Below are 16,501 nucleotides of genomic sequence, written 5' to 3' on the forward strand. Positions count from 1 at the left end.
ATCCTAATAATAATGTTAAAGTAGCCCTAGGCTTACCTTAGCCTGCAGATTGCCCAATTGTCCTCCAGGGGCACTTTGATCTTAATAGCAATAATGAGAAATTGCTTTCATTATCAAATAATTTTCTTTAGGTTTTCATTTCTATCTCAAATACATCTTTGTACTACCAGATAATTCTGTGTGTTGAACGTAAACAGGGGAAGTTTATCAGAATACATCTGAAAAAAGAAAACTCAAGAGAGGTAGGAGCCCATTACCTCCTTGATCTCCTTTCCCAGACATGCTCCAAGGGCCAAGAAAAACTCATTCCCTGGACCTTAATTGCCCTTTGCTATTCCCAAAGTAAAAAGTCTTGGCTCACAAACTCAGAGGGTTTCAGACAGAAATTATCTGCCGTGTGGAAGGCACATGCTCACAGTGTTGTAAAAGCCCCAGAGTTAAACTGGACTTTTGAACACCTATCACATTCCCTTATTACATTTTCTTAAATCAAATTTCTTCCTCTGAACTGCTGTGCTCATTGCTCATTTAATTGAACTTTTGTAGGTATCTATTTTGGAGTGTGAGTTTATTTTTACATAATTATTTGTACGTCTCTTATTTACATACAATTTTGATATCTTTTATATTTCCTTCAGTCCCTTACAAGATTAATAAGGTGTCTTGGTCACTATGATGAGATCTTTTAGGACAGGTCTACTTGGGATGGGGTTTGAGGTGGCTCAGACACACCCCAAACTTTGGGGGCAAAGGGAAGAAGACACTTTGGGGGCAAGGGAAGAAGATGCTTTGGGGGCAAGGGAAGAAGATACTTTGGGGGCAAGAGAAGAAGATACTTTGGACTCTGATGGGGCACCATGATAGGGAGATTGAGAATGCCACCCTAGGCACCTACAGAGCATCTCTGGAGGGCAGTGGGTGGCAGAAGCAGGCGAGTGCCCAGCTCAGCCTGTTCCTCCCAGTGCTTAGGGGAGGCCTCTGCCCTGCCAGGGTCTTTAGGGAGACTCTGGGCCCCAACTTCCCGTTCCAACCAAAAACCTTGTGAGGAGGTGAAGAGCCACTTTGGTTCTGTCAGAAAAGTTAAAGGTTCCTTGGCCTCTTTGGTTGGTAAATAAATTTGTGTCTTTGAGAAAAAAATTCTTCCTAAAATTTATAATTTTCAGAGAGGCCTAAAGAGAAAATGAAAAGAAAGAGAAAAAGAAGGTAAGAATGATCAGGAACTGAATATTGATTTTTCTCTCTGGCAGCTTGTGGATGAGTTTTTTGGGTTTTCTTCCAATGTTAAGAACACAAAAAAGCATTTCTCTCTTACAAGTCAGTATGGTTTCCAACTTTTCGAAGCTATCTCCAGTTAGGTTAGCAAAGCTTACGCAGGAAAAAAATCAGATGTGGTCCCTGTATTGCCAACCTCTGTAAGTGGGGCCAGAATAAAACTGCAACTTACGACTGTATTCGAGAGGTGTAGTCCCTTTCCACCTGTGCCCTTTGCCCAGAACTAATGCCAGCTTTGTGACATCAAAGAAGGTACATGAAGAAATTATAACTTGGATTCCTGCATCTCTAAAGGGATCAACTGAATCAGAGTTCAAGGAAAAACAGGTTCACCTACTTTAGGTTTGTCTTCCAGTTTAGAAATATCTAGGTCTGTTGAAACAGAGCTATAGAACTCAGGGGTGATATGGTTTTTTTGTAGTCATTTGTTACAGCAGCCCTATGAAACTAAGGCAGTCAGGAAATGATTGTCTCTGCCCTTAAGGTTTATAATCTCCTACAAGGTAGAGCATGGCTAAGGGCTTAAGAGCTGTGGTAACAAGCGCTTCAGGAGTTTAGGAGGTGAGAGAGCAAGAGATCTTATTTGTGAATAGGTAAAGCCTCAAGTAGGGAGTAGCCTGTGAATATCCAAAGGATGGACTGAATTTGACAGGGAGAAATGGGGGGTTGGAGGAAGAAGGGTATTCCAAGCAGAGGGAATGATGGGACAAAAGGAGCCAAAACTTAAGATGTTCAGAGGATGTGAAATGGTTCAGCTTGGCTAAAGTAACCTATGGAATAGAGATCTAGAAGATTATGTTAGTGTTAGACAGGGCCAGAAACAATGAGTGTATTTTAACATATGCCTGTACCAGAGAAATTCTGAGCTGGTATCATCCAGCCCAGTACTGTTATTTTATATATAGAAAAGGAAGTGAAAGGATCGACATACTTTCCCCAAGATCCAATAGGCAGGTCTGGAATAGAGTCAGGACAAAACTCCAGATCTTTTGTTTAGCAGTCATTCATCTTTGCAATAAATTTCTGTCTTTCAAATGTTCCTTACTCTCTGAACTAATTTTGAAAATTTTACTACTAAATATCAATTAACTGTTACTTTTTGAGCCCCAGTTATTTATATTCAATGTTAACTACCTACCTGGTTATGTTCAGAGACACACACAATAAATCTTTTCATAAAAATTCCTAGTGGTGTTGCTGGACACCCTCCCAACATTCCCCTCCATCTTTCCTAACTTTCTATAGCCCCTCTGCAAGAAAAGAAGATCTAAGCAAATAGCCATGTCTTAGTGTATGTTTTGCAATGTAAAATAAATATAGAAAAATCACCATTTAAAATATTTTATTTCCAATAGAAAAATAACCCATTATCTCGCTACTCAACTAACTCCTGTTGACTTTCTTTTTTTTAAGGCCATACGGCTTTTTAAAAAATATATATATATTTATTTATTTATTTAATTGGACTGCGCCAGGTCTTCGTTGCGGCACATGGATCTTAGTTGCTTGCGGCATGCAGAATCTTAGTTGCGGCGTGCATGCGGGATCTAGTTCCCTGACCAGGGATCAAACCCGGGCCCCCTGCATTGGAAGCGCATAGTCCTACCCACTGGACCACCAGGGAAAGTCCTCTCTTGACTTTTTTTTTTAATGGAATACAATATAACATAAAATTCAAATACTGTGGAAAAATAAACGATAGGAGCTCTCTTTAGTTTGCTTCCAGGTCTTTCCCCAGATATGTACATCACCAACAAATTGTCTTTCCCCACCTCCCAAAAAAACTGTACATTTGTAAATATTTTTCTTAATGTATCGTTATACAAAATATCCTGTGCCTTGTTTTTTAATTTTCCTTAAACAAATTTCTGGAAGCTCTTTGGGTATTGCAACCTACATAACCTTTTTTTTTTTTTTTTTGCGGTACGCAGGCCTCTCACTGTTGTGGCTTCTCCCGTTGCGGAGCACAGGCTCCGGACGCGCAGGCTCAGCGGCCATGGCTCATGGGCCCAGCCGTTCCGCGGCATGTGGGATCTTCCCGGACCGGGGCACGAACCCGTGTCCCCTGCATCGGCAGGTGGACTCTCAACCACCGTGCCACCAGGGTAGCCCCAGAACCATTTCTTTTTAAAAGGCTTTATAATATTCCATTATAAGAGTTTGCCATCATTTAGTTAATGTTAGCCATCATTTAGTTAGCCCCCTATTATTTCCAGTGTTTTCTTATTACAAACAGTGCTGAACAACATCTTATACATATATCTAAACTGTCTTTGTGAGTGTATCCACAGAGTAAGTCCCTAGTAGTGGAATTACTAGGATTTATCCTGCTATTCCGTTTAATATTTTCCCCACCCGACTGCAGTTAGAATCAAATCCAATTATCTTGATTTACCAGTCAGTCAAGACCTGACCCCTGGGTGCCTCTCCAACCTATCAGTCACTCCTTCCTTATGATCTGGAGACACACCAGCCTTTTGTCTTCAGTCCTGCAAACTCATTTCTTACTTTAGGGCATTTGTACTTGCTCTTGCTTCTTGTAACACTCTGCAAAAGGTAGCTGACTCTTTGTCACTGTGGTTTCAACTATTGATCAAAAACAAATAGACTGGTGGTTATTACTCCAGTAAAGGTGGGTTTATCCAGGATCAACAGAGAATTGCAATTCCTGGTGTGCAGCCATGACAAACCACATGCAAGTCATCACAGAAAAAGAGAAGGAAAACACTCTGATAGAGGGGAAAAGGAAGTGGGGAGGGCAGTAGTAAACAAAGAGTCCATGGCTTTTCATTGATTGAGTAGTTGCCAGGAAAAAAAGAGAAGTCTTTCTTCTTCCTATTGCGCTCTGCTGTGGTCCCGGGGCAGGAGAGCTCCCCCTTCTGGTCTCCTGACTCTATTTAATTGAGGTTTCTGTGTATTAATTTTTTACACACACATAGTCACCTTCTCAGTGAAGCCTTTGGAGCTTTACATGAGCACTCCCATGTCTTCAGATGATGCTATTTAATTTTAATCTTAGGACGTCACCTTTATGAAATTATTTTGCCTTCTGCTCTGGAAGGTGAGCTTCAAAAGAGCAGGAGTCCTGTCTCTCTTCTTCCCCTGACTCCCACGAGCTCAGAAGATCACAGGCTCATGCAATATCTAGTAAATAAGTGGTCAAAGGATAAGTGTATTTAAAATGATTAAAAGGCTGCCAGATTGCTTTCCAGGTGAAGTCACTAGCTTTCACTACCACTGACAGTGCGTGTTCTGAACACCCTCGACAGCATGTAGTACTATCAAGAATCTACCATTTTTGGCAAGTGTCCACTTTAAAGGTCAAGAAATAGGGACTTACCTTCCATGTTAAAGTAATTTTTCTTCAGACACTGTTAAGAATAAATCAGATACTTGCTTTTAGCATAACCCCAACTCCATCTTCAGAAAATAAACAGGTAATAACAGACATTGTTTGAATAAGAAACATAGTAAGTAAATGAGAATTTCTCATACCAGTTTAAAATTGATATGATGCCTGAGTACTGAGAATAGTACTCAGTTTAAAAATGGAATCCTTTTAAGGCAAAAGTAGGACTTATCCTTGCAATATACAGCAAAACATTCGCTGGATTTTCTCACACCTGATTCCTTTCTCACTTCCCTCCCTCCTTTCACTTACTTAATCACTTAACTTTACAAATATTTATTGATTACTCACAGGTCCAGGTACTGTGCTAAAATCCTTATCTCTCATCAGGTCACACCCACCTTCCACCTAAAGCCTGCCAAGTCTTTTGGTCTAGGCTTTACCTTCAAATTCACTCAGACTTGCACTGCAGAAGTCTCTAGAATGACACCCTTAAATGGAGATATGAGGAAAGTCTGTACATGGAATGTTTGGGAGCATCAACTTATAAATTAATTTATATACATATACACACACACTATATATATATAGTTGTACTGGATTTTTAAAACTCTTTAACTTTTTATTATACCTTCCTCATTACAGAGATGTTTCTCGCAGTTCCCACTTTTCAGTGGTTCCAGGCACCTGACTTTAAATGAAAACACCCTCTCTTTGGACTGCCTTGGAGGTGGGGAGGTACAGAGAGAGAAAGAATTTTCTTCTTGGCCCTAATGTCCACCTAATTTTTAAAGCATAGGTTCCTTACTATTAATATGTTTGAAGCTTACAATTACATGCATAGATTATATTATCAGATGCCTCCATGTCTCATTTCATTTTTCCTAACTTGTGAGGAATGAGTGGAGGGATGGACAGAGTAAAAAATACTTTTCCCTCTGAGAAAAGAAAGATGGGTGTATATGGAAGCAGAGGTTAAAACACTGCTGTGAGACTGGGGGATCAGTGGAGGTCAACATTACATTTAGCCCTCTCCTCAAACGTGATTCTGTTCCATCTACCACCGTACAATAAATAAAGCGAATTTCTCACGCATACAAATAGTTTTTGCATTGGACCAGTTGGTCCAGTTCTCCCATCTGCTAACTTCCTTCCCCCGCTTTGTCTCAGTTCATTAACTTTACCCTTTCCCGTACCCAAACCCTCCACCTAACCTCCCTCCCTCTTCTGGCTACTAGTCACTCTCGACTTTCCGCCACCCTCGTCCTCAGCATCCCCAGCCAGCAGCTGATTGGCGAGCTCAGCGGGCCGGGCCCCAGGTTAAAGTAAGTCAAAGCCAGAGCTCAGAGGTGAGTGACCTGGAGGGTGCGGCGGGGGCCAAGAGGTAGGAAGTGCGTTCCTTTCACGTGGGATTTCAGCGCAAATTTGTCTGGAGTTCTTGCGAGAGAGCTGGCAGGTTTTACTATTTATCACCTACTCGCCAAGCTCGCCTTGGGGCTGCACTCGGTTCTCGGAAACTTCATTCAAAAGCCAGGCTAGGCGGCCCACGAGGTCGGGATTGGGGGGTTGTGAATGACCTCGAGGCCACTTCCTCCCTCTCCGAGCCCGTCCTCTACTCCCCTAGTCACCTTCACGGAAACAAAACTGCCCCCCAGGGTTAGAGAGGTCTCTCTCTCAGTCTCCCTCGCAAAGGGTTAATTTGTCAGATCGCACGAGGGGGAGGAGATTTCCCCGTAGACAAGTAAAAAGGGTGATGGACAAACGTGCGGGCACTAAGACCGCAAGGCATTCGTTTCCTCCTACTGTGGATGCGGACGCCCGGAGGAGGAGAGTCCCAGAGCGAGGAGCTGGGAGCAGAGGCACAGGCAATGCTCAACCCCGACCGTAGCTGAGAGAGGCTGGGGGAGACCGATTGCCGGAGACCGAGCGGCGAGGGGAAGACCTAGGGGGGTGGGTGGGGGAAGCAGACAGGCGAGCACTCGAAATCAAGCGCTTTACAGATTATTTTATTTTGTGTAGAGAACACGTAGCGACTCCGAAGATCAGCCCCAATGAACATGTCAGTGTTGACTTTACAAGAATATGAATTCGAAAAGCAGTTCAACGAGAATGAAGCCATCCAGTGGATGCAGGAAAACTGGTAGGTGATGCTTTCGCGTGATACTGTCCCCGGGAGCCCTGCGCGTCTTCCCGGTGTGCCTTAATGTCGGTACTCCCTTTCTGGGGCGTGAATCGAGCGAGGAACCGCGAGCAGCAGTGAGCGGATCGCTGAGTTCCCGGGTCTCCCGGGTGCAGGAGACATTGGGGCTGCATGAAGCGCGTGAGTCTGTGGGTGCCCCTGGGTGAACCGTGGCTACACATGCATCTTTAACATAGATTATATAACATAGACCATATGTGTGTACATAGAGTAGATGTCTGTGCTACAGGGAAGGCGGGAGAGATGCCACAGTCCCTACCTGTGCTACTCCTTGTTTTCCTCTAGATTTGGGTTTTCTTGCTTGGCCTCCCGCAAGCAGAGTGTGAAAGGCAGTGGAGGGAGGACCCAGTTGCCTGCTCCCTTTAACCCTCTCCGGCCCGCCGTCCTCAGCTCTCTGGTCCTCGCCCTCTCCCCATCCTTCCTGCCCTTCCTTTCTCCTTGCAGCTCTGCTACTTCACTGTCTTCCTCTTTGCTGCTCCCCGGCCGGATTCCTCCTTTCCTGGACCCCTTTCCCCACGCGGATCCCTTTCCGGTTTCATAAAGAGACGGAGGCGGGGAGTGGGGGAGGAGGGGACAATGAAAACAGTAATAAAAATGAATGAACCCGAGCGAGTGGAGCCACGCCATTATTAAGTTTGTTTTACGGAAACGCCTTTTGGACACACTCAATTCTAATTCAGTGGGAAACTGCTGACTGGAGTTGAGACACGGATTAAAAACCTCCGGGTCCGCAGAGTCCTTCGGGGCTCTTCCCCAGACAAACTTCTAACCCGGTAAAGCATCTTTCTTGTTCACTGTGTCCCTCCGCCAGTCCTTTTGAAAATCCCTGTGTGGGAAGCGATCCTCTGTCACCTTGCAATATTTAACAGGGTGAGGGTGTGTGTGCTCATCTCGCTTCTTCCCTGTAGATCGAGCTGCTGTGGCAGACATTCTCTTACTCCTCTTAACCCCAGGTCTGGCGATCAGTAAAGAGCAAGCCCAACGCACCCCCAAGCTGGGCAGCGGCTGGCAGCCTCCCAGGTGCTGAATGAGAGGGTCCGGCCAAGGGGGCTCCCTCCTGGGATCTGGGGGATCCCGCCCGCCGCGTGCGCGAGCGCTTGCCCCGGCGCCCTCACGACCTGCCTTCCCTCCCCCATCTCATCAATGGGAAACCAGAGACGCCGGCGCGCCGGTGGGCCGGGGCGGGGGAGCGGTGCAATAGGGGGTGCCGTGCACCGGAACCGGGTGGTGGGGGTTCAACGTCTTTTTCTCCGGCCCCCGGGAGTCGCGACTAGCCTCGGAGGGTTCGGCCGCCGCTCCCGCCTCCTCCCTCCCGGCCAGCCCGCCCGGGACCGGCGGGCCATTTGCGGCCGCAGCCCGGCCGGGCCCGCCCCCTGCGCTGTGCGTGCCGACTGGGCCCGGCCTGTTGGGGCGGGCGCGACCGGCCCGGCGCGCGGCCCTGCGCGCTCACGCTCGCTGCGGCGTGGCTGGGGGCTTCCGAGGGCGCGGGGGCCGGAGGGCCGCTGCGGGCCGCTGCCGGAAGCCAGGAGGGCACCGCGATCCGCTCGGGAAGCCGGGAAGTGCGGTAGCACACGGGGCGCGGGGCCGGGGCGCCCCCTGGGCCGCCGAGGCCGAAAGCGCCGAGGGTGGGTCCGGAAGACGGCTGTGCACCGGGAGGCTCGATCCAGTAGGAGTTTAGGCATTTAAGGCCTCGGCGCTCCGGGAGGCCAGGCCCCCTCGGGCGCCACCAAGGGAACCTTCTCCAGCGGCACTTCCTCCTCCCGCGAAGGGGGTGGCGCTGAAGGCAGGGCGGGGGCGGTGGCCCGGGGTGGCGGGCGGCACGGCGGGCCAACCGAAGGCTCTAGTCTTCTCTGCAGCTGTCTGTCGCGTTCGCTTGCCACACGGCTCAGCCCATCTTCCTCCCCCGTTGGCCCTGCGCGCTCTGTGGTTTCTAACGTCCGCCCTGTCTCCAGCTTGCTGCACCCTTGTTGAACCTGCGTCTCTGGAGCCGGCCTCCCCTCGCGCCGGCAGCTCGTTTTCACTGTGGGCCAGTGCCCCTCCGCGGTGGATACTGTCTCTTATTCACTTGTTGCCTTTTCTCTGAGGCCACTGTCTGTGGCTCCTCCACCTCCAGGTACCATTTCCCGCCTCTTTTCTCCGCTCGCTCAACAAGTACACACTCAACCAGACAGGGCCTAGCTCTCTGGGGACTGAAAATGGCAAAAGTGAGCCAATTAATCTTCGGTTGTTGGGCTCTTGCCACACTTTCCTCCTAGCTCTTTATCTGTACCTTTAATCTGGCAATGTCTTTCCTGGCTTTTCTTCATATGCCTAAATATTTGCATGTGTGTCTGTGCCTCCTATTAGACCATCATCTCTTCAGGGCATTGGTTCTTGTCTCATTCCAATCTTGATTATGCGGAGCACCTCGAAGAGTGCATTGTACCTGGCAGATGCTGGGGAAAAGGGTTGTCTAGTGGGTTAAAATGATGATGGGTGTCCATTTTATTGCCAGCACTACCTGTTAATACTCGAAGCGTAACATACTTGGCCTCCCCTTGCGTTTTGAATACTATGTCATAGTCACACACTAGGGTTTCCCCTTCCTGACTTCTCTCTTTGACCTTAATTGTCTTGCTTCTTTTATCCCAGGGTGTATGCATTTCTCCCAATATCCTTGGGTCCCAGTTTTATAAGCCTCCCCCCAAAACCTCAACAGCCAAAAAGTTTTGAACCAGGTATATAAGAAAATGAAGATTTCCTTTTCATTTCCCTTGTTAACAGGAGAAGGCACTCCATAACCAAGGCTTACACCCTCTTGGGGGCAGGGGAAGTTTAGGAAACACAAGGTCTTACCTTTCCCAGACTCATTAACTAAAAATGGCTTGAATAGCTTCTGGAGGAAAAACACAATGTTGTGAAGTTTCTACTCTATTTTTTGACAAGACACTTTCAGTGGTCCTTAAAAATCCCTTAGACATAGCCTCAATTTAGAGGCTACGTCAAAACTCAATTTAGAGAATTATAACTTATCTCTCAGAAATAAGTTACACTTACTGTCTTTTGAAGAATTGTGAGGAAGGCCAGGAGTGCTGTTTTGTCAGTATGCTGTCTGAACTACCTTTTGAATATTGTTTGAAGGCCTTTATTAAACTTATCTTATAATCCATATTCATTACCTTATTACATATTAGTGTAATGGGACCCATTTTTGGAGTGGTGTTTTTATAAACTAAAGGGTTCAACTGAGGGAAGTTTATCAAGTTAATTGCTGCTTAAACAATGATTAACCCTGTATGCATTGTTCTAGACACAGGATAAATACTATAGACTGTTTTACTCTTCTAGCAGGTGGTTTCACATGTAATAGATTAGAAAAGCTATGGAAATGCAAAGTAATAAATATTATACCTTGGAGAATCATCCTGAGCCACATCTTGAAATTATATGTCAAGTTAAAAATATCCTGGGTAATATTATCTGGTAAATGAAAGTGTTTTGCATGAGGTAGAGGAAAGTGCCTGCTTTTAGCTCAACAGCATTTTTGACTTCTGATTTTACACAGAAAAGCCCTTGTGATTTTATGGCATTGAAAATAGAGGCATTTTGTTCTTTTATGAGATGTCTGGCCTTTACCTGTTACTTTCACGAATAGCTGACTTAATTTATAAGGGCTGCCATCAAGAGAGCAAAACCGCCTAGTGATTGGTAAGGTGACATAAAATTCATTGAGTGAGAAGGGCAGCTGGGCTCTGCCTTCTCTTTCAGCAGCCTGTCAGGCCTGTGCTAGCAGCCCTGGATGCTAGTTGCTCCAGTTGTAATTGTCTGGCCAATGATGATTATCTTCTGATGTCGGCTGACACAGTGTCCACCAATAGGAAAGCAGGAGGCCTGTGCTGACTGCTGTAACATTATGTATGTGAGGTGATGTCATCACAGGGCTTGTCTAGAACCTCACGAAACCCTCCCCCGCTCCCCTCTGGCATCCTCCACATCCAGCTTTGTATATTTTTCTGACTTTCTCCCCTCCCTCCACCCGTGGTAATGGTTATAAGGGTTTTATTGTTTTTATATTTTGAGTTCTGTATTTGGGGTCTATAAGATAGTGTAGGAATTTTTAGAAGTAAATACTGTCTGGCTAAGGAAACTTTATCCACAAATTGGATTTTACTAAGGAAAAATAATAAAAGAAACACTATCAGTAAAAGGAATTGTACATCTTTATGTTCTTTCTTATTGTGAGGTTTGGAAAGTAATGTACAATTTCAGTATGAAAAAACTATAAAAGTATTATAAGCCTGTGTTAGATTTTTACTCAAAATATAGCATCGTAATGTCTATCAAACTTTAGAATGCAGACTGTTGTTCTTCCTGTAGTGACGGTTGCTTTGCATTGATCTTTAAAATCCTCCTTGTGACCTGTTGTATGCTTTTGTAAGAAAAGTGGCTGGAAAACAGTACAATCTGTGGTCATGAGTCAGAAAAGGCCACGGTGTCTCATTTAATCAATGACACTACAGCAAATACAAATTTGATCAGCTGTCTAGGAAACTACTGTGTCCACATTGTACACAGTGTGTTGCTTGCCACTTATTTTGGAGAATCACAGTTCATATTAGCCTTAAGACTGAAAATCCTAAGTGTGAGGCACTTAACATTTCATTCAATAAACTTTAGAAAGCACTGAGATGTTGCCTAATATGTACTAGGTTAAGAATGAGAACACTGAGAAAAAGTATACAGAGGAAAATTGGAATCTGTTATGATCCTAGAAAATAATGGAATGTTGTGAAGGAACTTTAATCTGAACTTTTATGTAGCTTTAAAAAAAGGATGTATATCCATGCAGTCTTTGAATTTTTTTAGGATTTCCAGGGATAATGCAAAATTATTTTATGATTATCCATCTCTATATTTGCATTAGTAATAAATATTATGCGTATGGTGGTAAAATGTTTACATAGGCCTTCTGTTAAATTGGAAGTTAAATTTTGTGGTCTAAAGAAGGCTCCTTGGTGCTTTTAATGTTAGATGATAATACTAAAAGTGTCAGGTTCACATTGGAATTTAACTCCAAAGTCAGTCCCCTCCAGATCTAAGAGTTGTTCTGCGTATTTCCTTCTAGGGAGAATCTATCTAGTCAGCGGGAAAGTTTTGAGAGGGATGGAGACTTAAAAATACTTAGGAGAGCATAAAATAACCGTCTAGCCTGTCTTAAGCCAACAAAATAAAATGAAGGAGTACAGCAAATCAAGAATTCATCTTTGGTTCAATGATTGGATATTTCAGGTCCAATATTTCCTGAGATGAGTTATCCAAAAATTGTTGCCATGATTCGCTTAATTTTTCGTGTCTGGATACAGGTGAGCTGAGCTGGCTTTATTAACAGGAATCAGACAACAGCCCACACAATTTGCCTTTGCTCTGTACCTTTATTCTTAGCTTCAAATCTGTCTGCTCCACTTACTTTCCATTTATCTTTGTTAGAAGAGCACAGGCATTTATCTGGGAAAGTTTACCTTAGAAAAGTTACCTATACCACAGATATTATTCCTATTGATAACCTAAGGAAATCTGAATGAAACTATAACATGGCTTTAATGAAAGCTTTATTGAAAATAAAGCTTTATTGAAAATATAACAAGGCTTTATTGAAAGCTCATAACTTCATTCCTTTATTTGTATACTGATTGTGTGTGTATACAGGCAGGTACAGATGCGTGAAGTTGGCATGGTTACTCAGAATTTTTAAACAACAGCATCCTTAATTATATTTGACTCAGAATAATTTTATTTTAGAGGTAGATTAATCCTTTTTTTAAAAAAGTTTGCCCTAGAGTCTAGAATGGATTTGTAATTTTAAGTTCATTGAGCAAAAATCATCCCAAAGCACAGATCCTGTTAAGTCATCTAAGTTCAAGCTTATAATTTTATCATGATTCATTTCTGTACTGAGAACTCATGATTTTTAGTTTCAAGGTTATTTTTCTTAGTATATTGGAATGACAGGTATTTTTAGGAACCCTTTTGTTTAGTCATTCACCCACTATGAACTTTCTAAAATTTAACTTTAAGCCTGTCTGCCCAAAATAATGTACAAATGAAAAAGATTTACACTTATCTTTGCTGAGATAAATAATTAGACATGCTGATTAGAAGCAGTTTTGCTGGACAAATACTCATACAGTTTTCTAATGAGTTAATTCTCTTTCTTTGGGATTTCATATTTTAGTTTTTTTCTTTCTAAAGCTTTTTTTGGGTTTCTAATTGTAATATGATAAGGAAAATATCATTGATATAATGTATTTTGGGGAGGGGGACCCTTACTGTTTTTAACCACACCTGTGATCACATATTTTAAAGTATAATGTATATATAATATAGTATATATATGTATATATATTATATAACTTCGTTTTCTTAAAGATAAATTTCAGATGTTTTAGCTCAACCCTTTATTTTTTAAATTAATTAGTTAATTTATTTTTGGCTGTGTGGTGTCTTCGTTGCTGTGCATGGGCTTTCTCTAGTTGCAGCAAGCGGGGGCTACACTTCGTTGCGGTGCGCGGGCTTCTCATTGCGGTGGCTTCTCTTGTTGCGGAGCACAGGCCCTAGAGCGCACCAGCTTCAGTAGTTGTGGCGCGTGGGCTCTGCAGCACAGGCTCATTAGTTGTAGTGCACGAGCTTAGTTGCTCTGCAGCATGTGGTATCTTCCAGGACCAGGGATCGAACCCATGTCCCCTGCACTGGCAGGCGGATTCCTAACCACTGTGCCACCAGGGAAGTCACTCAGCCCTTAATTTTTTTAACACCCATCCTGGGACTTTTTTGTTTTGTTTTGTTTTTTTAATGATCCTTTGAATTCTGGGGCTCAATTTTTTAAAAATATATTTATTTATATTTTTGGCTGCGTTGGGTCTTCGTTGCTGCGCACAGACTTTCTCTAGTTGCGGCCAGTGGGGGCTACTCTTCACTGCAGTGCGTGGGCTTCTCATCGTGGTGGCTTCTGTTGTTGCAGAGTATGGGCTCTAGGCACGCGGGCTTCAGTAGTTGTGGTGCGCATGGGCTCTAGAGCGCAGGCTCAGTAGTTGTGGCACATGGGCTTAGTTGCTCTGCAGCATGTGGGATCTTCCTGGACCAGGGATCAAACCCTGTCCCCTGCATTGACAGGTGGATTCTTAACCACTGCACCACCAGGGAAGTCCGGAGGCTGAATTTTTGAATTGATTGTTAACGCTTAATGGGCAGTACAAAAGATCATTCTTTGAAGAAGACTGACAAGATGAATGAAATGCATGTTTATCATTTATCTTTGTTAGGAGAGAATAGACATTTGCTTAGAAAAGTTTATGTTTATGTACACACAGACGTGTATATACATAAACATGTTAAAGTGACTTTTTAAAAAAATGAAAACCGATACCCCGTTAAAGACCATTTTGTGTGTTTTTCCTGCTATTAGAAAAGCATCTTCCTTGGAATTCCTTGGTGGTCCGGTGTTTAGGATTCGGCACTTTCACTGCCGTGGGCCTGGGTTCAGTCCCTGGTTGGGGAACTAAGATCCCACAAGACGCACAGTGTGGCCAAAAAAAAAAAAAAAAAGCCTCTTCCGGAGCCAAATGTACTTTTCTAAAATTACAGCCTAATTTGACTATTTTGTCAATTTTTTTAACTAGTTAAATAATACTATTTTAGTAAGTGTCTTAAAACTGCAAAATTTGAACATTTAGTACTTGGATTTACCCCAATTATTAATAATTTTTAAAAAATCTTCAGTATGGGTAATAGTGGGTGAAACCCTCAAGTTTTCCTGTCTTGTAGGCCCAATTTCCTGTCTCCTTCTACTTATAAAGGTGGTGTTAATACAATGTAAAAGTTTTTAAGATGCTAGACCCGCTCCAACTGGGGTAATTGACTTTTTCAGGTGAAGTGGGTTCAGTGGAATTGAACTCTTTGAAGTTGAGAATTTCATGATCTTGTTTCAGGAGGCTCAATGGGTGGGGGGGGGGACCCTGATGAAAAGGTTTAATCCTGAAGCTTTTGTTTTTAATGTGTGAGACTTCTCTTGAAGTCTAAGGGTGCCTTAAGCATTTAAAAGCTGGTCTAGCAGTGGTTATCATTACAATAAGAGGGTATGAAGCTCAATAAAAAGTTATTCTAAATATCAAGTTCGCAGTTTTCTCTCAATTTTATGACTTCTTGACATAGATTTAATTTCAAGATCTTAGAAAGGAAGGTAGATTTTCTTCATTCTGGAGTAATGATACTAATAGTTGATACGTAATTGTTTACTGATTGCAGACATTCTTTTAAAGTGTTTTATATATGTTAATGGTTAAATCCTCCCAACCACCCTTCGATGTATTATCTTTTTGATTTTACACCATAGGAGATGAGGCACAGTATGGTTAAAAAAGTTGGAATTTGTATGTAGGGACAAAAAAAGGAGAAATGGGCTCCAGCCTTGACTAAGGCTTGGTCACCCAGGCCCCTATCATCCCCCTAGTCATATGAGAATAAATATTCAATCAATAAAATAATGCCCTTGGAAACTTGGCAGTGCTGTAAACATGGAAGGTACCTGTGGTTTTAGTCTGGTATCTCACAGTGTCTATATTCTGTTTTTCGCTAAGTGGATCCTGAACTCTTAAGGCTAGAAAAACTACAAAAAGCACTATTAATGTTATAATGAGCATTGTGCTATGCAGATATAAATACTTTAATCATTAATAATTATTATAAGTATTACCATCAATACTTTTACAATTGTAGAAAGCCATGTCACCTTTAATAATGCTTCTATCATAAAATATTCCAATTTTATCTCAAACAAACCATGACATACAGGTTTGGAACATGTCTTACGAAGCCTACTTTGTCTGCTTCTCTGTGCTATGAGCACTGTCCACTCAGCTTGGTTCTAAACCCTAGGAGCTTCTGTTTCCACCTGGTACTACCTGTAGCCAGGCTTTCCTTCAGGCAGGTTTTAGTAGCTACTGGTAAATAGCCAACACCTGTTGACAGGGGGAAATAAATAAATAAATAAAATTTTATATATATATATATATATATATATATATATATATATTACCCCACTCACACACACACGCATATGGGTTGGAGATGTCCTTATTCTTAAAGGTCAGCTCCTACAGTGTGAAGAATTAAAGAGAACATTTTTGTTTTGTTTATTAGTTTTAAATCCTTTTCCTAATTTTAAAGTAAATATTTACTATAGAAAAAAAGAAATGAAAACATTAAAAAATATGCAGGAAAAAAAACACCTTTAATTCTTATCCAGAGGCAACCACTGTTATTTTGCCACATTTCCTTCAGCTTTATTTCCAAGATTTTTATATACTTTAGATCATTCAGTGGATGTCAACGACAGATTGAGTTCTCTATTATGTGCCAGGGACTACACTGGGCACTTTCATTCACCTACTGTCTCATTACAACTTTATATGTTGCTTTGTTTCCTCTTTAAATGTTTTTCATGTCACTAAAACCTCTCCGTAAGTATAATTTTCAGTGGCTACTTAATATTGTATTGTGTGGTCTTAATTTAGATAACCACTCCCTTACACGTTAGGTTGAACATGTTAAGTTTCTAATATTTTGCTATTAGAAATAGTCCTCTGGACATGGTTGGAGGAGGTCATCAAGAGGACGTTGGCTCCCAGTTGACCGGAAAGCCAGAC

At 42.8% G+C, this 16,501-nt stretch overlaps 1 protein-coding gene across 4 annotated transcripts in view; it reads left to right on the forward strand.

The window, feature by feature from the left end:
• The first annotated feature begins 5,819 nt into the window (after positions 1-5,819).
• The window catches only part of ELOVL6 (ELOVL fatty acid elongase 6), a 137,033-nt gene continuing 126,351 nt past the window's right edge, over positions 5,820-16,501 (forward strand). The window contains exons 1-2 of one of the 4 annotated variants that reach the window (XM_067735318.1): positions 5,820-5,970; positions 6,641-6,761. In XM_067735318.1, the coding sequence (XP_067591419.1) occupies positions 6,673-6,761 (89 nt within the window). In that variant the 5' untranslated portion in view covers positions 5,820-5,970; positions 6,641-6,672. Of the gene's footprint in view, positions 5,971-6,124; positions 6,487-6,621; positions 6,762-8,690; positions 8,935-16,501 lie in introns of those variants that run through there. The other 3 variants (XM_067735317.1, XM_067735319.1, XM_067735320.1) reach the window with 3 other exon arrangements.

The sequence above is a fragment of the Pseudorca crassidens genome, chromosome 4, assembly GCF_039906515.1.
Source record: "Pseudorca crassidens isolate mPseCra1 chromosome 4, mPseCra1.hap1, whole genome shotgun sequence".
NCBI lineage: Eukaryota > Metazoa > Chordata > Mammalia > Artiodactyla > Delphinidae > Pseudorca > Pseudorca crassidens.